General features: G+C 47.8%; 1 protein-coding gene across 1 annotated transcript; it reads left to right on the top strand.

The window, feature by feature from the left end:
* The first annotated feature begins 302 nt into the window (after positions 1-302).
* LOC122366849 (acetylcholine receptor subunit beta-like 1) lies at positions 303-26,761 on the top strand. The gene is made up of 6 exons (XM_043339477.1): positions 303-455; positions 2,503-2,547; positions 16,406-16,515; positions 17,924-18,014; positions 22,652-23,587; positions 24,095-26,761. The coding sequence occupies exons 1-6, from the start codon at positions 303-305 to the stop codon at positions 24,257-24,259; spliced, it is 1,500 nt and encodes a 499-aa protein (XP_043195412.1). The 3' UTR covers positions 24,260-26,761.
* The last annotated feature ends 111 nt before the right edge of the window (positions 26,762-26,872 follow it).

Below are 26,872 nucleotides of genomic sequence, written 5' to 3'. Positions count from 1 at the left end.
ATGATAACGATAATTTGTTCGCCCCTGCAGCACGCACCGCACACGACCGCGTCTCCGGCTCGACTGTATTTGCCTGGTCAGCACACGGGGATTCCAACTGAAGGGAAACTTTCACGTTGAAGGGAAACCCTTACGACACAAAAAGAAAGGAGTTTTGGTGCGGATATTTTCATTATGGGAGAATGCAGACTACAATGCCACACGGTGTTTAATTTGCGCCTCAATGAAGCTTCACCTCAGCGACCATATAGGAGGTACTTATACCTATACGGCACAATAAGGGGGAGTCGCTGACACTGCCGATGTTGTCCGTTTCAGCTCTTGGCTCGGAGGACGAGGAAAGGCTGGTGGCCGACCTCTTCTTCGGCTACAACAAGCTGATTCGGCCAGTTGAGAACATGACCAAAACAGTCAACGTCGAGTTTGGCCTGGCCTTCATCCAGCTGATCAGCGTGGTGAGTAGTAGATACGGTTTAGCCCGTTGCAACGGCATGACGTGTGCAACGTAACGCGAATGGCTCCGTTCATGATGACTAGCATAGAGGAGATGGTATGCCTAAATTATGAAATAGGTACCGAGCTTTGTTGTAGTTGGCGACTGAGTGAGCAGGTAGCGGTTGCATTAGGTATACATAGGTGTTACGCAGACGAATGAAGCGGTAGCACCGTGGCAGAGGTCATGGAAATTCAGTCATTTTACTGTATGTCAAGCAGAGACGGCGTCACAAGGGGGGAGGACAGAGAGCCAGTTGCCCAAAAATATCAGACATGTCATTTTCCTGAATTATACTCCAATCAATGTTGTTATGATCATCTAAAACATATGTGAGTTGTACGGACGCTTAAATAAATAAACGTACCTTTCATATGTTACGTACGTGGTGAGGTAATGGCTTTTCTTTTCAGAATAACTTGAGCAAACATAGCTTTTTTTATTAATTTATAGCTGAACTTCACTGTAAATTTCAATAATGCGTGTCTTCCATAGTTGGAAATGTTTGTGATTGAATCAGCTTCACATCAAGAAGCGTCGTTTTCTTCCCTCGCCCCGGTGGAGGGGGGGGGGGGGGCAATGTGGCCCACTGTGTTTTTCCTGAATAGCAAGAAAACGGCGGCGCACAGCGCCGCCAAATTTTCAGTACCTTCCCGGGCATCAATTGGACACCTTCACACACAATTTCAAGTCATAGGTTACCGTAGGCTAGGAATTATTGAGGTCAAACTGAGGTCATGTTCGAGCAAAAATGAGCAAAAAACATGACATCTTGAAACGCTCACAAAATCTACAGTTCACAAGCAATTTCAAAGTTCTTTATGTGGTCGTGTAGAGAAAAGACGGCGCTACAAAACTGCTATCTCGGGTTGTCAAAATTTTGGGATTTTGTCCCTCAAAAAAAGATTTGAAAAATATAAAAAATCCCGATTTTTTTTCGAAGTTCGAAAAAATCGGAATATATATGATAGCTCCTCTATCTACATACCATATTTGAGATCGATATCTCCTTTTTTTGGCCAAGTTATAACGAGAAAACTGTTCAAAATTGATGACGTCAAATTTTTAACTCATTGTTTAGCTATTCTAGACCACGTAGCGCAAAACAATGACCACCATTAGACTCCCCGTGACGAGCTACATCGAATCGATACCCATTTTATACAAAAATATCAAATTTGAATTTTGACCTAAGTTTACCGGACTGACCTTCGGCTTCATCAGAACTTAAACTGGCCCCAAAGCAGCCTGACCCACATAATCGCATTTGCCATGTAAAATGGACCATAAAACATGCATCACATGATATTTTCATCTTGTGACCCTCAGTGACCTGACCTCTGTGACCTGACCTGGTATCAGTGACCTTAAATAGCAAAATATGTGTTTGATGAATAATACCCCATCGATGATTTTCAATGACATGCATTTTACTCGAATTTTTTTACAACATATTTCTTGAAATGCCTGTAAATGGTAAAAATTCGACATTTGGCCTGACCTGTGACGTCATCGGTTTGATGACTCCGGACTCGGCTGCTTCTCGCTATGTTGCGTGGTTACCGAGATCTTAGGGGGGGGGGGGTCAAAATACCCTCCCCCACCCCCACCCAGCGTTGCTTGGCAGACCCCAACGGGGCGCGGGTTAAGTTTGCTGGATAATTTGGTTTAAGTTGTGATATTTTTCGTTGGGTGTGCATGCATGTGTAGTTTGTCCAAAGATGGTACATAAATCGCATAAATCGACCTGGATTTATGGGATTAAAGAAATCAGGAACAGACTAAATTGGCCCACCCGGTCCCGCGGGAAGAAAGGAAGGGGAGGGGGCACGATGGAATGTCGGTAGTCGTTGAGTCCTAAAAAAATCTTTGAATATATGGTGAGGTTCGCAGGAGATCCCGTGTCCTGATAGTCCTGCTTTGAACATGATGCGAGCGGGGGATTGTATGGCCAGTTTTGTGTTTACATTTGCCAGAGACTTACCTGGTATGTATTCCTCTTTTTTCAGAATGAAAAGAACCAGATTATGAAGTCCAACGTCTGGCTACGTTTGGTGAGTAACAAGTTTTTGAACGGCTACAGCAATGGCACATACCTACTTTACCCACTGATGGAATGTGTATTTTAGAAGAAAAAAAAACAATAAAACGTCTCTGCATAAAAATGATAACAGTTGATTTCTTTTTCTTTCTTTCTTTTTTGCTTTGATTTTTTTTTTTTTTGGCGGTGATGTTCCTTATTTCGACAATGCCATTTTTTTATCTGATGTCGGTCGTACAAATCGCATACATTGGGCAAAACAGGCTAATATGTGGATACAACGTATGCCTTAGTGATCAACTGCGCTGTGAAGCGCCTATGTGGAAGCATTTCCATTACTTATACCAGGCGTTGCCGCAGCCAAGCGCAAAGATACAGGTTGCATGTATTGTATTTTGTAATAAAGGGGTCTCATTTCGACACCTTTTTTTTAACCCCACATCTGCCCTCCCGTGAATTTCCGGGAGGCACGAAATATCTCCTTTTAAAAGTGTCCAATCGTCCGATCCTGATCAAATATGTGTGTTCGTAGGCCTGTTCTGGTATTGCTTTATCTGCCAAGACAGACAAACTTGAGAAAAATCGAGTGATTGTACCTTTTTTGAAGGTGTCTAACCAACTTGTCTAAAATTCACCGGAGAACAAATGTGGGGTTTAAAAAAAGGTGTCGATTTAACCTATGTACCTACATTGATAACTTTACACGTCATTACAGTGATAACTGAATAACAGGTGCCGGAGCTTTATTTCATAAAGTCAGCATGAAGCTGTGGCTAATGAAAAGGTGTGAATTGAATTTTAAATGCGTTGAGTAGGTTTTTGCCTTTTACATTATAATACATTTTGTTACTGCAGGAGCCAAACTATGTTGCCTCTCTTTCCGAGTCGTAGAATCGAGTGGACCTGCAGGAACGTTGTCGTTGATTAAATGCATGGCAATAATAATTTATTCCCGGAGTGCTGCTTACTCGATGTCTCATGTCAGATGTCATACACAGCACGTAACATGAAGCCAGATCAGGCGATCGCTGCATCAGAAAATTGTCATTAGCTAATGGGCTAATTTGTATGACGGGTTGCACGCTGTCGTAACGTAACTTTTTATTATCGATTTTTTAGTCAACAGAACAAAGTCACATTACTGCAAATTGTGAGAAATGCTGCAAGTGTGTGAAATGTAGGTTGTATGTGCTGCTAACATTTGCAACCTTTTTTGTTGCAATGTGGCCGTTTTCACGACGGAACTTTCGCAGAGGAACTTATTTGATACCTAAAAAGTACCTACCCTTAGAGGCCTTAACATCCCTCAAACTGAAATATTTTATGTTCAAAATAATTTTAGAAGTTTAAATCCGGGCATTTTTTGCCCTCAAATCACTTATTTATTTACAAACACAGCAATTTTTGGTTCTAGTAGCCCACCTTTCGACTATGAGGTATTAAATCAGCGTGGCAACTTGCTCCCTCTTTGCTCCCTCGGGTATCTAATTCCGGAATTCTTAAAAACAAGGAAAGTATATATCGAGTTCTCTTTTATACCTATTCAGTTATGTTTTAATGGTGATTAAAATATGACAAATTTTTTAATTACATTTCATATAAGAAAACACGCAAAACAATGAAACAAAAATAACTACGGCAGATAATTACCTTCAGGTATCTAATTCCGACCAATCAGCACCTCAGTAGGATATGACGTCATACAAGAATGGTGGTGAAGGCCGTTTGCAGTCCCGGCCGGTAGGTCACGTGACCGCCGGGAGCCTCGGGTCACGCGGCGGTCGGGAGTCGGACGCGGGGCGTGGTCGCGGGCGGACGCGCGGGGCATCATGCTTTGCTTTGCTTGCTTTGTCAACTTCATATAACTTACTATCGCATTCGTGTGAAAGCCAAACACTGCTCAGTGCCCTTAGAAATTGAGTTTTGGAAAGCTCAAGTCCCTATAGCTCCTCAGGTCGGCAACAGTTGAAGCCTCATCTGAACCCATGTGAAAAAACGAGGGTAAGGAACCTTGTGTTGCTTTTTCTTTTACCGTCATAATTATCTCAAACCATCACAATTTTGAGTTGCCACATTGTCTGCTTCACTACATTCGTGTAAAACTTGGGTGAAGGCTGGTGGCTCAAAGAAAGGTGAAGATATTTCTTTAAGTGCCTAATCCGTGAAATTGAAATATCCCGGCTTTACAAATCTACACTTTTCATTTTCTCCACGATACATTTTTTAAAATTGTTTAAATTTTATCTACATTTGTTAAAATCGGGGCTTTGGTTTTGTGTAAACTAGATCATAAAGTTTACTATAGTTTTGTGTAACCTGATGGCTGAAGAAAATAGTAATTTTGCTAAAATGATGTGCGGAAATTTGTTGCTTTCCAAATCAAATTACTCATACCTATATTTCATTCAAAATTAGGAGGCATTATTACTGTTTTTTCTTGTAACATGAACTGAGTTTGGGTACGGTGCTCCGGAAACGTTGTGGAACTTTAAGCTAGCTAGAGCAGTTTCCATAAAAATTGTTTAGATAGTTGACATGGCTTGTTGACAACTCTTTTGCTGTTTCTAAAAAAGTGAAAAAAATATTTTCCTGCATTAAGCACACAAGGCATGTTATTCTCATAAGCTATCGAATGTGGGTGTTTTTTAAGCTGTTTTTTTTTTAAAGCTTTTAAGCTGTAACTTCAGTTACTTCACTTTAGAACATATTGCCCAGAATGCGTCACTGATCATGAGCTGGTATATCATATCATATGTAGCAAATACATAAATGAGAATAGTGTGTCATGAATTTTTGTGCATGCTTCTGGATCATCTGTAATTACATCAAAGGCTCGGCTCAAGAGTGTCCTGCCGACCAGCTTATGCCCAACCCTTTCTGTCCGCAGAACGTCGCCTGCGACTCCCGCACGCCGTTTGCCCCGGCCGTCCGTACTGGTCTTCGCGCTGCGAGCCGCGCTGGAGTTCGCGGCGGCGTCGTGGAGCTCCCATCGGGACGGCGTGTGATGCCCGCGTCGAGCTTATAAGCCGTGAGCTTCGATTGGCGGCTCACGCGGTCACCAGCTGTATGTACAGCCTCGGCCCCGACGACCCCGCTAATGGCCGAGACCGGCATACCCCCGGCATGGGTCCGCTGTCCGGCGCAGCGCTGGCCGCCCGCATGCTATGCTACTTTTGGCTGTATCGCTGCCCAGCGGGAGCGCGCTCCACGCTGCGGAAGAGGTACACGTTGCGACCCGACTGAGGACTGCAACCGGATGGTGACACGTCGGCCTCTGCGCCCTGGCCGGGGTAGGCGTGACCGACGTCACAGTGGAGGAACGCCCAAACAAGACCAGCCCACCGTCGGAGCAGCATGGAAATATCATGTTCTGCCTGGACGTCGGACCCGGCGGCCGCAGTGCACCTGCACACGTGCGGAGAGGGGCGCTGGAGGCTACTCTGGAGCTTCTGCCATTCCGCGGCGCGACTGCTGGCAAAACGGCGGCGATTGAGGCGGTTGGGAACAGCTGCAGCAATGGTGATGGCGGTGATGGCGACATGGCGGTTTGGGACTTCATCTCAGCGCGGCCGCCGCCCAGGCGCCGCTGCGCCCGGCTGCTCAGCCACCTACCGGATGGCGGGGTGGCCCTTACGGCCCTCACGCCCGTTCGGTCTGCGGCCACGTTGTGGGGTGGCGGTTGCGGGGTTAGCGGCGTTGGACTTCGTCCTTTATCCAGACTGCACCGTACCATCTGAACGGATGGATCTGCCAAGAAAGATGACATCCAAGGCGGCTATGAGGCGATCACAAAGCTTCACCAAGAGCTTCTCCTTCATGGGGCCGGCCGGCCGTTAAGTCGCAACACCGGCTGCCGAGTGCCAACAGCTGCGTGCGCTGGCGCCGACGCGCTGTGGGCCGCGCTGCTGACGCCCAAGCTGCGATATCAACCATCTATGAATAAGTGGCAGCGGTGGCGGCTTGTCAGTTGTTAACGTGCCTTAACAGACGTTGCGAATAGCCCGCGTTGGAATCGCATGGTTGGGAACACAACGCAAGTAAAAATGGGCTTCCTTGATGAACCTACTTTTTAAGCATTGTAGCCTTTGTAATTTTGGATGTTTTGCTGTAGATATTATTTTCTACATATATACTATATAGGCACTCACGTGCTTTAAATCGCGCAATGCAATTGAACCATGGTAAAGACACTATGATAAATGAACTGAGAGCTGACATGCCCCATGCTTTGTGTGTGTGTATGTGTGTGTGTGTGTGTGTGTGTGTGTGTGTGTGTGTGTGTGTGTGTGTGTGTGTGTGGTTTTTTTTGGCGAGTCGATAAAAGTGGTTTTGGACACTGGATGAGTTTTTAGGGGTGTGGTAAGGGGGGATGTAATTCCACAGACCTTCTGTCAGATTCACTAATGCAGTAGGTCTGTGCGGTGTTTAGTTATCGGAGCATTCTTTGAAAGTCGTGAATAGGGCCACCGAGTACCTAAAGCCGTGATATTCCCCCACAAAAACTTCTTTTAAATAACCGGGGATAGGTACATGAGCAGAGTAAATGCTATTACGAACGCCTTTTTTTCAAGTGTTTTTTCACTTTATTTACACATGCGAAGCACAGCACATCACTAAAACATATCTTGATATTACATGTGTCGCCTGCCTGCAACACATTACACAACCCATAATCATATGTTGATCGAACCAGTCGACCGTAAGCGTTATATCGCTATACCATTTTCAACATAAATACATCGCCATTTGGCAGCAAAATGTTTCATTCGATTTTCTCTCAAAGCGATTATTCTCTCTGCCTCATAAAACTGTTCTACCTGTGATTTCAACTGCGCCATCACGAGTGTCCTACCATCCCTACGCTGGACATGTATGTAACGCTTCGTTAACAGAATGATGACATTAATGACACATGGCACCTGCGTTGCACCGAACAACACGGAACGAGCATCGCACGGAACATGTGCAGGTCGTATTCTCGAGTTCATATTACGAAATAGCCTAATCCAAAGGGCGTGCACAGGTGGACAATTGTATAAATGATGTACGAGAGTATCGGATTCTCCACAATAGTCACAACTCTGCGTGTCTATGACTCGTCTGACGTGCAAAAAGCGTTTAGTTGGCAAATATCTGTGCAACACCTGAAACTGAAAGGACTGAAGTTGGGTGGAAGCGCAACACGTGTATGGAATCTTAAGGTATGTGGCCCAAGCTTCTGGGGCTAGATGCTCGGCTTCCCACTTTATTAGAGACTTTGGTTTTTGACTTGTCAAACCTAAAAGATATAACTCTTTTGTCCTTAAATTTACGATCCGCTTTACTTTTGATCCTATCCGGCAGCAAATAGCAGCCCCTCTCATCTGTCCTACATCAAGAAAGTCTCCAGATCGCCGTAAATATAACTTCCAATCAGAAATTCCAATCTCTTATTAATCCTTGATACAGAAGGCTGTTCACTCTAAAGTTGTATTTCTCGCAAAATTCCGCGTATGTCATTAACTGTCCCTGGGTTGTAAGCAAGTCGTTAATGAATATTATTCCTTTCTGATACATTCGAGGGAAGAACACAGGACTGTTATCTATCAATATTTTTTCATTATACCACAAAATCTCTTCTCGAACTGTTTCGTTAGAACCGGGGCGTTTGTTTCGTTGTTTCGTTAGAACGAACGCCTATCACAATGCTGAGCGAATAGGAAAATCCATAGATGGAGAATTGTGCCGCGTTACGGGTGCTCGGGCGCAGCCAAGCCACCGTTACCCCAGCGGTGACCTTGACCCGCATCGTCTGTCTCGGCTCCAAAGCCAAACCGGCGTGGAATTGGGAGCGTTCGAGCACTCATGGTCCAGCGCAATTCTCCACCTAAATCCATTCCTGATACACATTTGCTTGCTCATAGTCATGTAACCCCGGTAAATTCACCCAACTTTCATATTGGTCGCTCCATAGACAGATGGTCACAGAGATCAACTTAAAAGGCCATTGTTGCATTCATTTAGTGGAGATCATTAAAGAGCCGTGACAGGCCACAAGTCGCGTGACATCATACGTGTAACGACCAATGACGTCGGCCTGCAAAACCCAATGGAAGCGGCTAGCAGCGTGCAATAAAACAGGGCGCTGCTTTCTAAATGTCTGTCGTGCGCCATAAATGAATATATTCTTTGTAGCCTGGCAACTCAGTATCTTTTTTTAACTATTGTACTAGTATTTAATAATTTCATAATTTTATAATTGTGCTTACGCTTTATGTTGATATTAGTGATAAATCCTTAGATAAAGTAAATCGATGTGATATTTAATAGAAAAATAGCAAACTAACGCACCATTCATTCGAAAGCTGGGGAACCTACTAAAAAGAACTACTAAAATTCCTGAGGAACCAAAGGATCAAATGGGGATTAAATAGATGCCTGCTATTCCGTCGTGAAAACTGCCTGTAGGTACCTATTAGGCAGCCTAAGTGATTGTCCTTAAATAAGCGCAGAAATGCAAAATTTGACTGTGACTAAATTGTAATGTTGTGAATTATATGATATTGTGGAAACATTACATAACTCATTTTCATCCGGAGGGGTCGAATGTCGGGATTTTGCACAGTCGTGTATTTGCTCCAGGCAGCCGCCGAAGTGCAGGGATGAAGGAGGAAGGTAACTGATGGTCGGTTGTCCATTTCTTTTAGTCACCGTCATAGGCGTTAAAATCAAATGTTTAGGGGAAACGTGACCCCCTCCGGACTCTCCACGTGACCGCAACTGCGTGGGAACTTAGAACTGTTACCGACCCTTCTGTGATGGTCCCTGTTCCATGATAGCAACCACTGGTCCTTCTAAGAAGACCCGTGGCTCCGGACGCTTTTAAAGGGACCCTCCCACCTTCAAAAACGTTAACTAGCGCCGGGCCGGGGGGGGGGGGGGTTGAACACCCCCGTGCGGTTTTTCGCAGATATCTCAAAAACGGCGCACATGTTGTGAAAATTTCAGACCCAGGGCTCTCAAGGTCAGGTCACCAGGTCAGGTCAAGTGACCTCACCTCAGAAAAAGTTTAGTTTCAATCTTCGTCATAGCTACACCGACTGAACGATCGCCTTGAGACTTTCAGCGATTGATAAGAGTAACAGTATGTAGAAAATGTTTATCTCGGAATTTTGATATCGGTGACCTAAGGTCAGGTCAATTTTGCGACCTCTCCATTATAAGTCAATGGGAGAAAATTGAAATCCGCCTCTTTTGGACGAATCAGATGTTCAAAACCCTCTCAAACATCGGGTCATAGGTAAACATGACACACTGAATCGGAAAAATGCACCTGTGGGCTGTGACCCCACTGTGTGCCCCTGAGGTCATCTCAGGTCATGAACGATCACCAGCAGTTTTTTGGCTATAACTTTTGATAAAGACGTGCTAGAGCGATGAAAACACGTCAAATGTACTCAGCTCGACGATACGGATCGACTGATATGGCAGCATGACCCTTTCCGGTCAGGTCATGACCTTGACTTGAGGTCAAATTTTCAAAATGACCTTTCAAGGTCAACAAATAGTTCCTTCGACGCGTCTCGACGAGAGGAACACGATGCTGTCAAAAGTAAGGTCGTGGCGCTCTTGAGTCAAAAGTTATTGACGAAAAACCATTTTCGGGAAAACTGCTATTTTTACAGTTTTTGCCCTCTGGAGGCTAAACCGTTGACCTGGGGTCAAATCTGAGGACAACGCTCAGAAGTGTCTGTAAAAGGGCTATCGAATGCGCTTTTTCGCGGCGCTGTAGCTCTATTGGTTCCGGAGTTAAAGCCGTTGGCAGTTTCCAAAATTGTTGAAATGGACTACATTTGACCTTTGATGACCTCTGGCGACCTGACCTTGACCTGACCCAAAAAAAATGACTGAAGAGCTTCCGTCATTATTTTTGACGCTCTTTCGAATGCCGCTTACCGCGTGTCGCTACGTGGCCCAGAAGCCGAGTTAGACGGGGGGGGGGGGTTGTGTGTTCAGACGGCCCCGGCCCGGCGCGAAAGTCGCGGAGCACCGGCCCGGCGCGGGTTAAAGGTAGTGTGCCACCTTTGAAAGATTTCCCATTTTATTTTTCCTAGGATAAGAAGCTTCTGTTTTTACCTAATATCGCAAAAAAAAATCCAAAATGGGCCTGGAATAGTGCCTTTTTCGCCTAAAAGTTTTTCGGTTTTTAGATATGTATAACAACTGTAGTGGGCTCACCTGCAAACAGGCGTCGGGCAACAATCGCGAATGCGGCGCACTTGTGACAATAAGCAAAGGTCATTATAGTGTTACGACCATACGACGTACGGGAATGAGTTATCAGCTGTCTAATCGTAGACAACACAATGTCGAGCCTTAAACTGTAAGCCCGTATTGTATTGTTTCTTTTATTTGGCTGTCGAACATTATTTATGGTTTGAAATATGATTTTATGTAAAATAATTGATATGAAAAAGCCGTCTTATAAGTTATGACCCCATTTCACCACACGCAAGTGGCAGAAATGACAATGATCAGCTGACGCATTTTTCTTGGCCGAAGTCAGAGCGCGCGGCCCGACGCACCACGCGTATTTGGAAATTCCGACCTCGACGAGCATCAGAAGCCACCTAACAGGCGTGTTCGAAACCGCAGGAGATGATGATGAACGGGTTTATCGAAACTTGATTGGATGAGCATATCGGTAATAGCGATTTCAGTGTGTGCATTTATTGTTCATAGTGGTGTGAAATGTGGTTGGGGTACGACCGACAACCCGTCGGGGCGAATTTCGCACTGGGGTACTCAAAATTTGAAGAATTTAAGACGTTTCCATGAGTTTTGAAGGTATGGATAAGTTCTAAAAATCCGGTTCTCCTTATCTGGGCCATTAACTCCATACGGTCCAAGAAAGCTGGCACACTACCTTTAATGAATAGGCATAAAAGTAGTGTAACATGTTTCACAAAGAGCAAAAATGAAAATTTTCCAAATTTCACAAAAAAAATCATTTTTATATCAGACTTTTACTTTTGTTTATTTTTGGAGCCTACACTATTCCAATGACGTCATTTGGAAGCAAGAATTTGGTAGGTATCTTAACCCGGCAGGCGGTGGGCCTACCAGCCACCTTCCGCGCGGTGGGGGGGGGGGCATTTTTTTGCCCCCCCCCCCGTATCTCCGAAACTACTGGACGGATCCGGAAAAATTCAAACGGCGTTCGATAGCCCTGTCAAATTTGTCGAAGGAAACCAAATTTTATTGACCTCGGGGTCACCAATGACGTAACAGGTCAGGTCAAAGATAAAATGTTTCACCGTTCACGGGGCTTCTAGGGAAAGCGCTATAACACCGAGTAAAACGCATTTTGTCGAAAATCAGCGATAAGGCGTCAGTTGTCTAGTACATATGCTGCTATTAGAGGTCACTGGTCATACCAGGTCAGGTCACAGGTCAGGTCACCAAAGGTCACCAAGGGTCACCACATGAGCCCAACTTTACTAAGGCTATGTGATGCATGTTTTATGGCCAGTTTTTCATTTCCAACTCAATGGTGTTGGTTATAAGACCATCAGGTACGGTTTAGGTCACTTTCTGGTGGAGGTCAGGTCAAGGTCAGGTCAAAAAAGGTCAAATTTCACAGTTGATATTTTTGCATAAAATGGGTATCGATTCGATGCAGCTCGTTACGGGGAGTCTAATGGTGGTCTTTGTTTTGCGCTACGAGGTCTAAAATTGCTAAAAATTGAGTTTGAAAAATTTGACGTCATCAATTTTGAACAGTTTTTTCGCTATAACTTGGCCAAAAAAGAGGTATCGATCTCAAATTTAGTATGTAGATAGAAGGCGGTAGGGACTATCACATATATTCCGGTTTTTTCGAAATTCAAAAAACTTTTTGGATTTTTTGGCTATTATATTCAAAAAATCTATTTTTTGATTTTTGGGTGTCAAAATCCAAAAAAAATCGAAAAACCGAAATAGCAGTTTTGTAGCCCTTTTGATTCTACACCTTTTATGTTTAAAATATTTTTCTGTATCTCTAAAGCTGTAGGCCTGACAGCTCTTCCCGCGAAACCTTTTTTTGGGTCGAAAATGGCAAAAATGACGTCACTTTGACGTCATTAGCGGCCAACCTATCATAGCCTTTGGAAAAATTTTTGGTCACCATGTGCGCTAGCTGCTCCCGGGAGGGTACTGAAAGTTTGGTGACGATCGGCGCAGCGGTTCTCGAGATAAATAGAAAAAAACTAAAGGGGGGCAAAAAAATGCCCCCCACCGCCTGGAAGGTTAACCCGCGTCCCGTAGGGGGGGGGGCGAAACGCCCCCCCCCCCTGTCCTTTTCCGTCAATATATCCTAAAAGGCTGGAGATATCGCCACCAAACTTTCAGGACCCGTCCGGGCATCAATTTTACACATTGTGACTAATTTTTTTTTTTCCAGAGGCTATGATAGGCTGGCCACAAATGACGTCAGAATGACGTCATGTTCTGCCCTTTTCGACCGAAAAAAGACCTTCGCGAGAAGAGCTGTCAGGCCTACAGCTTTGAAGATACAGAAAAATGGTCAGACATAAAAGGTGTAGAATTGACAGGGCTACAAAAATGTTATCTTAGATTTTTGAAATTTTTGAGTTTTGACCCCCAAAAATCAAAAATGCAATTTTTTGGATATATTAGCCAAAAAATGCATTAGGTTTTTTTAGTTTCGAAAACATCGGAATATATGTGATAGTACCTACCGTCTTCTATCCGCATACCAAATTTCAGATCGCTATCTCCTTTTTTGGCGAAGTTATAGCGAAAAAAAAACTGTTCAAAAATGATGACGTCAAATTTTTAAACTCCATGTTTGGCAATTCGAGACCACGTAGGGCAAAACAAAGACCACCATTGGACTCCCCGTGACGAGCTGCATCGAATCGATACCCATTTTATGCAAAAGTATCAACTTTGAAATTTGACCTAATTTGACCTGACCTTGACCTGACCTTGACCTGACCTTGACCTGACCTTAACCGGAACATAATCTAAACTGACCACAAAGGCTGCCTGACCCGCATAATCGTATTTGTCATGTAAAATGGACCATAAAACATGTATCACACGACAGTTTCATATTGTGACCCCCAGTGACCTGACCTCTGTGACCTGACCTGGTATCAGTGACCTCAGATAGCGAAGTATGTGCTTGACGAACAATGTACCATCGATGGTTTTCAATAACTTACCAATTTACTCGATTTCACAACACATTTCTTGAAATGCCTGTGAACGGTGAAAATCTGACCTTTGACCTGACCTGTGACGTCATCGGTTTGACCTGGGTCAATGAAATTTGGTCACAAGGTAGTTCCCCGGTGGGGCTATCGAACACCGTTTGAATTTTGAAAATCGGCCGGTAAATTTCCGAGATTTTAGGGGGGGCCGAAACGCCCCCCCCCCCCCTACGGGTGATAGGATCCGCCAGTAGCCCTACGGGGCGCGGGTTAAAAGTGCGGCGGATGCTGCGCGCAAAGCAGCATATACCACCACAGTCCACAGCCTTACAAAGGTTTTAGCATAATATTTTTAATTCGGTAGATCTGCACTGACGTCACAAATTCAGAAAGGGCATTCAAATGCATCAGCCCGTATGAATCCAAATGCTGCAACTTTGAAATAAAATATTTTCGATTTAAGGCATTTCACGACGTTGCGATTGCCAAAACCAGTGATTGTGAGCCACGGACCCCAGTTTGGCTATCTAAACTCAAATATGTATAATGTTAAGGACGGTGGGATGGTCACTTTAACGTCAGTCCCTCTAAGAAGGTCTTTGGTCAGTGGCGACTAGCACTGGTCCTCCTAAAAAAGACCTTTGTCCGTGGTGCCTGACATTAGTTCTTCTAAGAAGGTCTTTGGTACTTGATAGAGGTGGCAAAATATGGCCCATAGACCCGGTGTGGACCCATATGGGTCCAGATCGGGTCCTGGAAATCTTCGGACGGGTCCAAGCGGGTCCTGCCATATACCTACCACACTTCTCACATACTAAACCTGATTGCAAAATATTAAGTGAATAGAAGGAAAACATTTGTTCATGCATAGACCTTTACGTACCGGTATGTAGATGTCCATGGCTCATGGCATGTTTTTGCACACAGTTAAGCTCATAAGTCATAAGTAGGTAGGTATACCCAGTTGGGAAAAAAACTGTTTTAGTTGATGCGCCTAATGATGCAAATACCTTGCAATTATTGACTTTTAGGGAACGAGTCCAACTGGTTCCGATTCTAACTTAGAGCGGGTCTGACTGGTTCTAAAAATGACCAGTCGGGTCTGGTTCGAGTTTGGTTCCAAACCCTTTCACCTTTGCCACCTCTAGTCCTTGACGACTACCTATCACCGGTCCTTTTAACCCTCGCCTTAGCAGGGCATTTTTCATAACACGACCTGGCAGAGGGGTCGATGCGACCCCCCTCGCGATTGGCTCCTATGGCACCTAGAAACACCGAATTTGGTAGGTAGGTGGGCCCACTCTAGTTACTTCTCTCCCCTGTGCAAATTTTGTTGCTTTAGGTCAATATTTAGGGTTTTTGTGGGGTATGAATGTAAAAATTTCGCTAAAACGGGTCAAAAGTTTTTCGCTTCTAACTTTTGATCTAATTAAGATAGAGCAAAAACAAAATACCAGTGAACTCAGCACGTCAAGGCGCGTCGAATGATACACTTTTTGCTTGCTTAAGTGGTACTTAAAAAGTTAAGCACATCTTAAGTACAACTTAAGTCTTAAGAATGGTCGAAATGCTTACTATTGCATATCATTCGACTTGGCTGTTCAAGAGGAACAGAATGATACCATTTTGAAAGCTTTATCTTTGACGTCATTCTGACGTCATTTGTGGCCAACCTATCATAGCCTCTATAAGAAAATTGTCACAATATGTAAAATTGATGTCCGGAGGGGTCCTGAAAGTTTGGTGGCGATATCTCTAGCCGCTTAGGAGATATCGACGGAAAAGGACAGGGGGGCCGGTTCGCCCCCCCCCCCTACCGGGCGCGGGTTAAGAAGGTCCATGGTCCGTTAAAACTCCCACCGGTCCTTCTAAGATGGTCGGCAGTCCGTGGCGACCAGCACCGACCATTCGGAGAAGCGTAGCTGCTTGGTGGGCCATTACCGCTAGTGAAGACCGGCTTTGTCCGATGACAGCCGGCTGAATCGGCGGTGCCGGCGGCATACAGGCCGTCACTGGCCTCTGCCGGCCGCTGCCGACCGGCCCGCGGTCGGCCGCCGCCCTCGGTGATCCTACCCTGACCCCGGGGGCGGGTCGATCGGTCCCGTGGGCCGGCTGTTCTGACCCGACAGTCGACCTCCTGCATCCTGAGGACCGGTCCTCAGACTCCAGGGGCTGGTCCATGGACTTTCCGAGTATCAGTCCTTTGGTCTCTCTGTCGTCGTGTTCCATAGCAAACTGACTCGATAAGGCGTTTGTAAGGCACAGTAGCCAAAGCTAATATCCGTTTCACTGAGAACTACTGTCGGGTAAAGGGCACGAATGCACATCGATCCGGGAGTCGAAAGATAGGGGATGGGGAGGGGAGTTGGACTCCCAAAGCAGTAATTTTTATGTCGATGTGTTTAAAGTCAGGTCTTATGTAAGGGGGAACATGATGCCGACTGCCGCCCGAGGTCGTCCCTTCGCGATAGTCAGCTGACACCTTATAGTGAAAGTTACAAAACTTTGGGATTTGGGCCACCTAAACCTAAAAATTTGATACTCATGTACTAATAAATACCTCTGTGTTGTGTTGCGTGACACATGTGCGCGGTTGACGCCCCTGGTGTGCTCACTGCCCAGTGTCCTGTGTGTGTACGCCGGTGACTGACCCTCTGCGTCTGTTGGGTACAGAAATGGACCGACTATCAGCTGCGGTGGGACGAGTCGGACTACCACGGTATTCAGGTGCTGCGCCTGCCGCCCGACAAGGTCTGGAAACCCGACATCGTGCTCTTCAACAAGTAAGTCGGGTTCACTTCACTGCCGCGTAGTCGCGGGCAAGGAGGTCTATAAATCGTCACAGGAAAATAATACATCGCTTTGTAGATACGTAAGTGCTGATAGGCTGATTAGAATTTATTTTAAACATAGTCCGCGCATTATAGTTTAACATTAAAAAGACATTAAATTGAATATTATCTACAAAATTGGCTTTCGCAGCACATGCTAACTACTAGCCACTGGTAAATTCACCACAGGAAATTAGATTTAGTCTTATCGCAGCCCACAACTGCTTTTGCTGAAATCAACGCAGTACAGCCAATTTCCACCGACTAGCCGACACCATCCAACTGTGCAATCGTCCAACTGATACTCAGGTATCTGGAGGGAGAGGGTTAGCTGGAGTATATAGGTACTAATTGCCCTCAGCTTTCAAAATGGAAAACTTTTGTTTTCCACGTAAAAGAAAACATTCCTTGGGAAAGAAAATGTTCCTTGGGAAATGGTTCTTTGAATTGCACGGCAGTGCGTATCTGACATTGCGAAATCCGAAGAGTTTTTGGAACAAAAAGTTTTTTAAGAGCATGTCCTTCCGTATAGCGTCCAGCATTGCAATCCTTGCTCTGCCAATGCCAACTGACACGGATTAACTGACACTGTCTAGCTGACACCGTCCTACTGACACCGTCTAACTGATTCGCTCTACTGACACTGTCTGATATACTTAACCGTCTAACTGATACCTACCGTCCAAATGATACCGTCTAACTGATACCGTCCAAATGACACCGGCAAGCTGATACTTATTGTCTAACTGACACCGTTTAACTTGTATCGTCCAACTGACACAGTCTAAGCGATATCGCCCTGAAGATTTAAGATACCGTCTAACTGATACTGTCTAACTGATACTTACCGTCTAACTGATACCGTCCTAAAGACACCTTTTAACCGATGCCGTCCTACTGACACTGTCTAACTGAAAGCGTCCTACTGACACTATCTAACCGGCACAACTAAACCGATCCACTATCTAAAACTATACTGTAGGCGAGCACCTCGATGTGTCACAGTATGACACCATATGACACTATATCACTATATGACACTAGCGCTCATATCCACGTTGCCACTACCTTGCTGTAAGGGCTACCGCCTTGTTCTAGTTCAGTCACGGATGTTCCGTAAAGGTCATACATGTATGTGAAGTGTATGTATGTATAAGGAGTGTTTTTCGTTTACTGTATGTTCGCCGTAGTCGCCACTGCCAGTGTCATGTGAGACGGTGTTTTGTAAATTGCTACGTCTCTCGTCCGCCGCCGGCCCTGCTAAAGCACGACTGTCTCGGAGTTGATGAATCAAGTGCTGACGCCGGATGATCCCAACTCGTGCTCCTACGACAGTAACCGTTCTGTGTCCCCTTCTCAGCGCTGATGGTAACTACGAGGTGCGCTACAAGTCCAACGTGCTGGTGCATCCCAACGGAGAGGTACTCTGGATTCCACCGGCCATTTACCAGGTGAATGATACGCCAGAGGGATGACGCTCACATGGGTGACGCTCACATAGAGCTGAGCCGTGACAGGAAGATGAACTGAGTGGAAACTTGTCATTAGATACAACACTCGAACTTGGACGCTAGTCGTCCTGAATGTACGTACCTATGCTTCTATCTATTCGCCTGGGATCTTTTCACTTACTTGGACCTAGGAAAATAAATGCCTATTAAGCTTATTATACCACATGCTTGCCTATTTATCCTTGATAATGCCTATTATTCATGCTATCTATAATTGCTGCCATTTCCGCTCAGTTACGTCATCGAGGTCATCCTACAACATTTCTACTATAATTTCCTACGCTATAGGTCTGTTCCCTTTCAACCACAGTGGCTGGGACTGCACAAGATTTCTTCTTTAACCGCAGGTTCCCGCACTTCCTGAAATCTTCCTCAGTTCCGGAACGGATGCGTTTATCGCGGCGAGTCTCGGAGCGTTTTTCTCGTTTCCTGTTATGTGTGGGAGAGCCTGTTATACAAGGGGTCTCTAAAGCGTTCCTTACGGGCCTGCGGCGGCGCTCCGGCCTTTGTGTTCGACCTCCGTCATGTCGATGGCGACGATTGGCGCTGTGCCGATAGCGACACTTCATTCAGCATGAGACGCCGATGCTGCGGCACCCGGGTTGCCATGGAGACCGACCAACGGCTCGCCGCTTTCAAGAGCAGAGCCTATTGATCTGCTAACGTCTGGCAGACGTGCTATATTGACACAAGCGTAGATCCGATGCTCGTGACCCCTATTTGAGCTCCTTTTCCCGTAAACGACGGCCGATTGTCGGCACGGCAATCCTCAAATGGCCTGTCGGCAGTCGGTGGTTCCCAGCGGCGAGGGAGGCACGTCTCTCGGTCACAGGAGCTCACAGGGCGTCACTGCAGCCTCAGCGTCACATGAGGTGTTACGCAGCAGCTCTGGCGGGGCATGTGACGCGGCCTCAGACGTGGCGGGTGGCGCCCGCCAATATCGGGCCATGGGTGCCGGCCGGCGCGGCGCAGCTGCTCCCGGCGCCGCCAGATTGGGTAATCGGCGCCGGGCGGCCGCCGGCGCCCTTCCCGACCCGGACGGACGGACGGACGGACGGACGGACGGACGGTGGTGGGTGGTCCGTCGGCGGCCTCTGAGCCACCCCCGCAGCGCACCGACCGCTCATCACCGGCCGCTCCTCCACTCATCTCTCTTTCTCCTCTCTCTTTCTCCTCCTCATCTATCCCTCCTCATCTATCCCTCCTTCTCGTTTCTTCCTCTAGTTCTCGCTTGGTTATTGTGCTTACCTATTCGTAAACGGTTATTGAATAGGTGTGGAAATAAGAGGCAATTGTGACCTCATTATAGCGATTGTCTTGCTTCTAAAAGCAGCAAACGCATTTGGAAGTTGGGTGCATCACGCACGCGGCGCGGCTCGTGATAAGGTCCTATGGCATTGGACGTTCTTTGTGGGCCGTTTGGTGACCGACACACCGCCTAGTCCGACACTGGTTCGCGACGTCAGTCAGTCACTGCTTCTGGTATTACTCGGAGCTGCGTGTAAACAACGCTGAGCGGGGCAGGGCAGCTGTGTCGGCGACAGCTGCCCGAAGATCCCATTTATCCCCAGCTCGGTTACTAATGAGAAACTAATGAGCCCAGCAGTTGCAGGCATCGTATTTCGACGCGTAAACAAAATATGGGGCGTAATAGCCGCTGACTGGGGTTCTCCAGAAACCTTTTTTGGTCTTTTTGGGCAGAAAAAGGCATTCTTAAATTATCAAACGCTTTTCATGTGGTCGTGATGTTTCGAGTAACCGCATGAACGCTTCAAAGGTTTCCCATGCTCAACATTTTGAATGCAATTGATGTTGCACGAATGCCGTCCAATTGCACCAGTTGGCTTCTGGGGAGGGACAAATTATCGGATGCCGATGGTCTTAACCCTCGCATGTGTAGGGGGGGGGGTCGGATGGACCCCCCCATGGTTTTTCGCGAATAACTCGCGTAAAAAGCGACCGATCGCGATGAAACATTCAGTACCCTCGCATTGATCAATTTTACACCTACCCTGAAAATTTCATGACCCTGACCCAAATGACCTTTGACCTGTGACCTCTTTTCCGTGACCATGTTTGGCCGGAATCGAGATTTTGCGTATGTCGGCTCACATTAGCCGCGCGTTTGCAAGCTTTTCGTGGTTTCAAACGTTCAAACATGTGATTTGATGTTGCTCCCATACATTAGGGTGGGTGTCAAGGTCACCTGAAGGTCAGGTCAGGTCATTGACCTTTGGTGACCTCGGGTGACCTCGTTTCACTTTTTCGAGTTTTACATGTTTCTAGGCTAGTTTTTGGAGCTGAATTCGAATTTAGCAACCATTTGAACATTTGCGAAGTAGTTTTGGCGACTTCGTAACATGTTACGAAGCTGTAAGAGGCGGTTGACACGTACTACGAATACCCGTCACGACGCGTACTGGTTGACCTGACCTGACCTGACCCGACCTGGTCTAAATGCTTAAAGACATCATCTGTGATCAAAACTAACACAATATTCGTGATCAGCAACCCGAAAAACCCCTTAGCAGCCACACTTTACGACTTTCTAACGGGTCCCGATTTTCCCGACTTTGGGTCATTGACCTGACCTGGAAGGTCAACCAATGACCTAGGACCTTAAAATTGGGTATCATCGGCTTCCTCTCGTCACGGGCAACACGCTCGTTTTTTTCCGCGAAGCTCTAGCCCTCGCCCGCACATGGGGGGGGGGGTGGTTGCCACCCCCCCCCCCCAGGCAGTCTTTCTGCTCTGCACTCAACATTTTTAGAGCTAGAAGGCTGATTTTTCGTATAGCTGCTTGTCTATCCTCTCTTGATGTCCACTGAAAATTTCAAGTTTCTGTGATTTTTGGTTTCGGAGATATGACCTTGTTTTTCAGGTCATGTCATGACCCAAATGGCCAATTCTCAACATCTTGCGTTTGCCATGGGCCTTGTGAGCTTTTGACACCCTGATTTCGGCCTTTTTTGCCAGTCTTACCTCCCACCTATCATGGAACATATTGTTCGACGATGTACAGGGGTCAAGGTCAGGGTCAAGGTCAACCTAGGTCATCTAAGATAATTGCGTTTTAGGCAAGCTGAATTTACTTTTTGTGAAGTTTTTTGACTGCATTTTTGGTAAAAGCTTCTCAGATCATGATTTCATGTGATATGGACCCAAAAACAATCGGTGCACACATCAGTATACACACAGACACACACAGACATACAAACACATATAATTGACCTTGACCTAACTTGACCTGAAATGACCTCAGCAGCAAAATTCTGGTCGGATAGTGTGACAAAGAGGTTCTAGCTGGCTTAGCACCAGAAAACAGCATCGTCATCGGTATTTGATAAGCAGCGCACTTGATATCCAACGGTGACCCAAAACAGCAACATTTTTTAGTTTGACCTGACCTGGAAGGTCAATGACTGACCTGAGAAGGTAAAACTGGGTATCATTGGATTCGTCTCTTCCCAAAGAATCTTTTTGGTCTTTACTGCTAAGCTCTATCTCCAACAGGAACGAAATGGCGCGGGGGGGGGGGTGGCAACCCCCCCCCCCATGTGCGTTCTAGGATGGGAAAATGGCATGTGCGGGCGAGGGCTAGCTCGATCAGGGGCCAAACGGCAAGGGGGGTCCAACCGACCCCCCCCCCCCTACACATTAGAAGCTGGCAAACGCCGCACACATGCGAGGGTTAAAGTATTCCGGACTAATATAAATACTTAATCGTTGTGTTCCAAAGTTAAAGGAAATAGTTCACTTTTAACATTGGATTTTGAACTGGAATAGCAGTTTCGTAGCTTGAGCTGGGACTAGCACAAATCAGGAGCTTTTACGGCTCAACGATCACCCTAGACGAAGATATTCCATTTCTCGTTCCGAAAAGAGTGCCTTGCAGAGGAATGTGTGCCTTGCACAGGAATGCAGCCACGTCATCGTCAGCCAATCAGCATGCTGCTTACAGCTAATGCAGCATGCGTAGGTTTGAACTACGCAATATGATTGGTCAACGCGTAATAAGCTTCCGCGTCAAACATTATTTTACATAGAATATAGTTCGTCCTATATTAGAATATAGAAAATAATTGTTTTTACAAAAAGGTTTTATTTTATTTTCTGATCAGTTTGAGCATAAAAAATCGTAAATCCATAGCAAAATACTAATTTCAGGAAAGTGAACTGTTTCCTTTAACCACTTTAATACCTCTATAGACGATCCACCCAGTTGTGATTGTCAGCCGATACACCGCTTTAACTTCCATAGCATACGCTTTTGTTACGTTTCTTTGTAGCTTGTGGTTCGCAACATTGTCAATAATAGAGGTACTATCTAGTATAGTGGTACTGTGTTCGTCTCGAAAGGATGTGTTCTCAATGTCTCTGTTAAAAGGTTTCTGTAACATGTCCGTAAGTCCAATCTTGATCATCTGCAGCAATGTGCAAGTGCACACAGGCACAATACTTGGGGAACTTATGTCGCTCGTACCTACTGACCCGAATGTTAGCGTTATCTCTGTATTTTGACATGTGTTCACGAGGCCGGCACGCAGATACTGACCCATCCGTTTCTGTTTCCGCAGAGCTCGTGCACGATCGACGTCACGTACTTCCCGTTCGACCAGCAGACGTGTGTGATGAAGTTCGGCAGCTGGACTTTCAACGGCGACCAGGTCTCGCTCAAGCTGTTCAACAACAAGGAGTTCGTCGATCTCTCCGACTACTGGAAGTCGGGCACCTGGGACATCGTCGAGGTGCCCGCCTACCTCAACCACAAGAACCAGACGACGCCCAAAGAGACGGACATCACCTTCTGGATCACGATCCGGCGCAAGACGCTGTTCTACACGGTGAACTTGATTCTGCCGACAGTGCTCATTTCGTTCCTGTGCGTGCTGGTGTTCTACCTGCCGGCTGAGGCCGGAGAGAAGGTGACGCTGGGAATCAGCATCCTGCTCTCGCTGGTGGTGTTCCTGCTGCTCGTCTCCAAGATCCTGCCGCCGACGTCGCTGGTGCTGCCGCTGATCGCCAAGTACCTGCTCTTCACCTTCGTCATGAACACGTTATCCATCCTGGTGACGGTGGTCATCATCAACTGGAACTTCCGCGGGCCGCGCACCCACCACATGCCCAACTGGATACGGGTCGTCTTCCTCAAGTACATGCCTATTTTCCTATTCATGAAGCGGCCGCGGAAGACCCGTTTGCGGTGGATGATGGAGGGACCGGGCGGGGGCGGGCACACGCCCGGAGGCGGTCACGCGCCGCCGCCGTTCGCCAGTCCCGACCTCTCCACCAACTACTCCAAGCCCAAGATGGAGACCATGGAGCTCTCCGACATGCACCACCCCAACTGCAAGATCAGCCGCGGCGGGGTCGGCCTCGACCCGCACGGCACGGACGTGCGCCGGGACAGTGATGTCTCCGACTCCGTGTTCCTAACCGCCGAGGCCTATAAGGCCACAGAGGCCGTCGAGTTTATCGCCGAACACCTGAGGAACGAGAACGAGTACATACAGGTGAGCTGAGCGGCGCCCCGGCCCAGCTGCGGGCACAGGTGGTCGCCGCCCGACCGCCGCCGCCCGACAGAATGGCGAGTGGGCAGCGCACGGCAGCAGGGTCGGCAACGAATGCATGTATGCGCATACATACAACGCTTCCGACCACATAAATGGTTCCGTGGAAGTTGAACTGGGGCCAATGGTTCAGCATATCTGGCATTCACAAATGTGTTATGTCTGTCATATTTGCATCTGTGTGAAGGTATATTGTTAATTATCTTTAGGATCTTTGAATGTCTCACGTGTCTTTATGTTGTGTGTTTCATTCCAATATTGGAATGAAGGTAGATCAGCTATGTAATGTGAACGAATTTTTACAGCAGATTTACCATCCCCATTTACTTTTTAAACGCATACTTCACATTTCGCTGCTAAAGAGGAAAGGGAGTGCGAATTTACGTTTAGAGGCGTGATTACTTAGGGTCCTCTGGAGCTTCTGCTGACGCTTTATGGTCGTGTTCTCAGATCCGCGAGGACTGGAAGTACGTTGCCATGGTGATCGACCGACTGCAGCTGTACCTCTTCTTTGCCGTCACCACGGCCGGCACGATCGGCATCTTGATGGACGCGCCGCATATCTTCGAGTACGTCGACCAAGACAAGATTATCGACATCTACCAGGGTCGGTAGAGTGCGACACACAGCAGACCCTCGGACGCCGGGTCCACAGATGAGCTGCCAGGGCCCGGGACTAACGGTCCACCAGGTACTCCAAAAGTTGATCCAGCAGACCCTCCAGACCAACTGATCTGACAGGGTCGAGAGATGGGTGATTTACCAGACATACCGACGATTCTCTCAGCCGACCGAAGGCGTGTCGTCTGCAGGCCACCGCCGCAGGTCCCGTTTTGAGCGCCACCTGCTGACGAAAGGCGCGGCGCGGGCGTTCGGTAGCGATGGCTGGCGCCCCTGTGGTTCCCCCAACAGGGACCGGCGCCTCTGTTAAACGAATGACGGCCGCCTCGACCCGGTGTGCGCCGGCTGGCGGTGGCGACGAATGGTGCTGCACGTCAGAGGTCTGTTTCGCAGAGCCCGGCAGGGCTGGCGCCGGGCTCAGGAGCACGACAGCCTATTGTGCTATTGGTAGCCGCCGCGTCGGGCGGAAGGGGACGCCGCCGCTCCCGACTTCCCACACCATCAGAAATTAGACAGGCAGTGGTAACAAGTAGATGCTGCGATATCGGTAGATTTACCATCCCCCACACAAGGTAGCGTTTTTGGCCAGCTGATGTAGACAGTTTAGAACAGAGAATACCCGACAATGCGCTCTGCAGTGGACTCTAGACCGTGACTAACCCTTTTCCCGGTAAACTCGGGCACCAGTCGACGTTGCCAACTGATCGGTGTTGCCAGATAGAGTGGCTAATTGCCAGTCGCGCAGTGGACCGCTGGAAGTTAGTTAACCCATGTATCGTAGCGTTTAGCACGTGCGCTGTGTGGGACACCGCCGCTCTGGTGTTCTGTCGTTGAAATGCTCAATACGGCCGGTGGCTGGCGCCGCGCGCCGAGGCGCCCCGCCGAGAGGTCTGCTCTGCCGTGTCCCCCTTTTCTACAGAATACGGGTGAGCTGTCGGTGGCGCCCGGCGTTTGATTGGTGCAGCGCACGCTGACGTCACCCGGAAGTTGTCTGGCGGCAGCTGGGCTGGAGTTCGACGCTGTTCCGTCGTGTGGCACTCGCGCCCGTCGTGCGCTGGACAGCCCGTGAGGTTCGCACGTGTCACGATGAGTCTCTTGGAGCAGCCACCACCGGCAGAGAAGCTGCCGAGTACTCAGATTGTACCACTCGCCGGCTGACAGAGACGGGACGGCGCTGCCCAGGGCACCCGACAGCTCCTCTGTGACGGTCAGGCTGGACACGACTGCAAGCCCCTGTGACTTACACCAAGCAACTCACTCCCGTCAGCAGCTCCTCACACTCACACTCCAGTCAGTTGCTCCCCACATACTCCCTCTCTCCCGCCAGCTCCCACTCCCACACTCCCATCCCTCCACACTCGCGTCAGCTGGTCCCCACACTCCAGCCAACTGCTCCCCACACTCCTATCAGCTGCTCCCACACTACCAACTCCCCACACTCCCGTCAGCTGCTCCCCACACCCCTGGCAGCTGCTCTCCAATCCCACCAGCTGCTTTCCCACTTTCCGGTCGCTCTCAATCCTTCTCACTCCCCACACTCCGATCCTTCCACATTTCCGTCAGCTGCCCCCACACTCCCATCAGCTGCGCCTCACTTTCCCACTCCGGTCATCCGTTCCACACACTCCTGTCAGCTGTTTCCCGGGCTGCTGGCAGCTGTTCTCCGGGCTGCTGGCAGCTGTTTCCGAGCTGCTGTCAGCTGCGCCCCGAGCTGCTGTGATACGCTGGCGCAGAATTGCAAGAATTGCAACTCGGGCAAAACCATCCTCTTCCCGACGCTATCACTGCAAGGAATAGGTTAGATTAGATGGAATCGAACTGAACAATTTCGGGCCTAAAGGAAAAACATGCTGTCACCGATGATATCTTCACCAGCAATAAGCTATCATGAAAGGAGGACGTACTGAAATCTGTCATTGTTGCGGCCCGTGTCGCTCTCACTGTCCTGTGGTAGTCACTGCAGGCGTTAGGGGATGGCAGTGGGGACAGAGGTGCCATCTGCGTGCGGCGCTCAGCGGCTGCCGCAGAGAAACGGCGTCGGCCGGTGAGGATGGGCCGCGCCCTACCAGCATTGCTCAAACAAGGTTCGATCCATAGTCGATAACGGCGGGCCGACGGCGCCGACGCGGTGCGACGGGCGCCGCCGAGGCGCGGCCATCTTCCGCTGCTGGTGCTGCGCCGTGTGTGCGTGTGTGTATGTCTGTGTGTCGGGGTGTGTGCGGATGAAGTCATCCCTCGCGGTCCCCGGCGCCGGTCGTTTTCCCTGAGTGCGAGGCGGTGCGCTCGCCGCGAACTCGGCTGTCGGTACTCGGTGTGGACAAATGGGGAAGGGCGAGTGCGTGCGTTGTTAACGGAGGAGACTCGGAGAGCAGGACGTGTTGCACGGGCTTCTGCTGTGTGTGGCGTTACTAGTAGTGTGCAGTGGCCAGCGCGATTTGTACCATAGTGTAAGTAAACTCGGTTGTTTTAAGTAATAAAGATGAAACAAAGCCGCGACAGAGGTATGTTCCGACCGTGAAGCTATTCCTACACATGTTCCGACCGTGAAGCTATTCCTACACATCGCATCAACTCGTCTCTAAAGACATGAGTAGCGAGTAGTAGCTG

The sequence above is a fragment of the Amphibalanus amphitrite genome, unplaced genomic scaffold (assembly GCF_019059575.1).
Source record: "Amphibalanus amphitrite isolate SeventyFive unplaced genomic scaffold, NRLGWU_Aamphi_draft 000834F_arrow, whole genome shotgun sequence".
Classification (NCBI taxonomy): Eukaryota; Metazoa; Arthropoda; class Thecostraca; order Balanomorpha; family Balanidae; genus Amphibalanus; species Amphibalanus amphitrite.
This window is presented reverse-complemented; position numbering and strand designations above follow the sequence as displayed.

Excerpts from the sequence above, each read along its gene's own strand:
- LOC122366849 (XM_043339477.1), top strand. The coding sequence starts at position 303 with ATGTTGTCCGTTTCAGCTCTTGGCTCGGAGGACGAGGAAAGGCTGGTG. Across the intron at positions 16,516-17,923 it reads GACATCGTGCTCTTCAACAA|CGCTGATGGTAACTACGAGG; the intron begins GTAAGTCGGGTT and ends TCCCCTTCTCAG. Across the intron at positions 18,015-22,651 it reads TTCCACCGGCCATTTACCAG|AGCTCGTGCACGATCGACGT; the intron begins GTGAATGATACG and ends CTGTTTCCGCAG.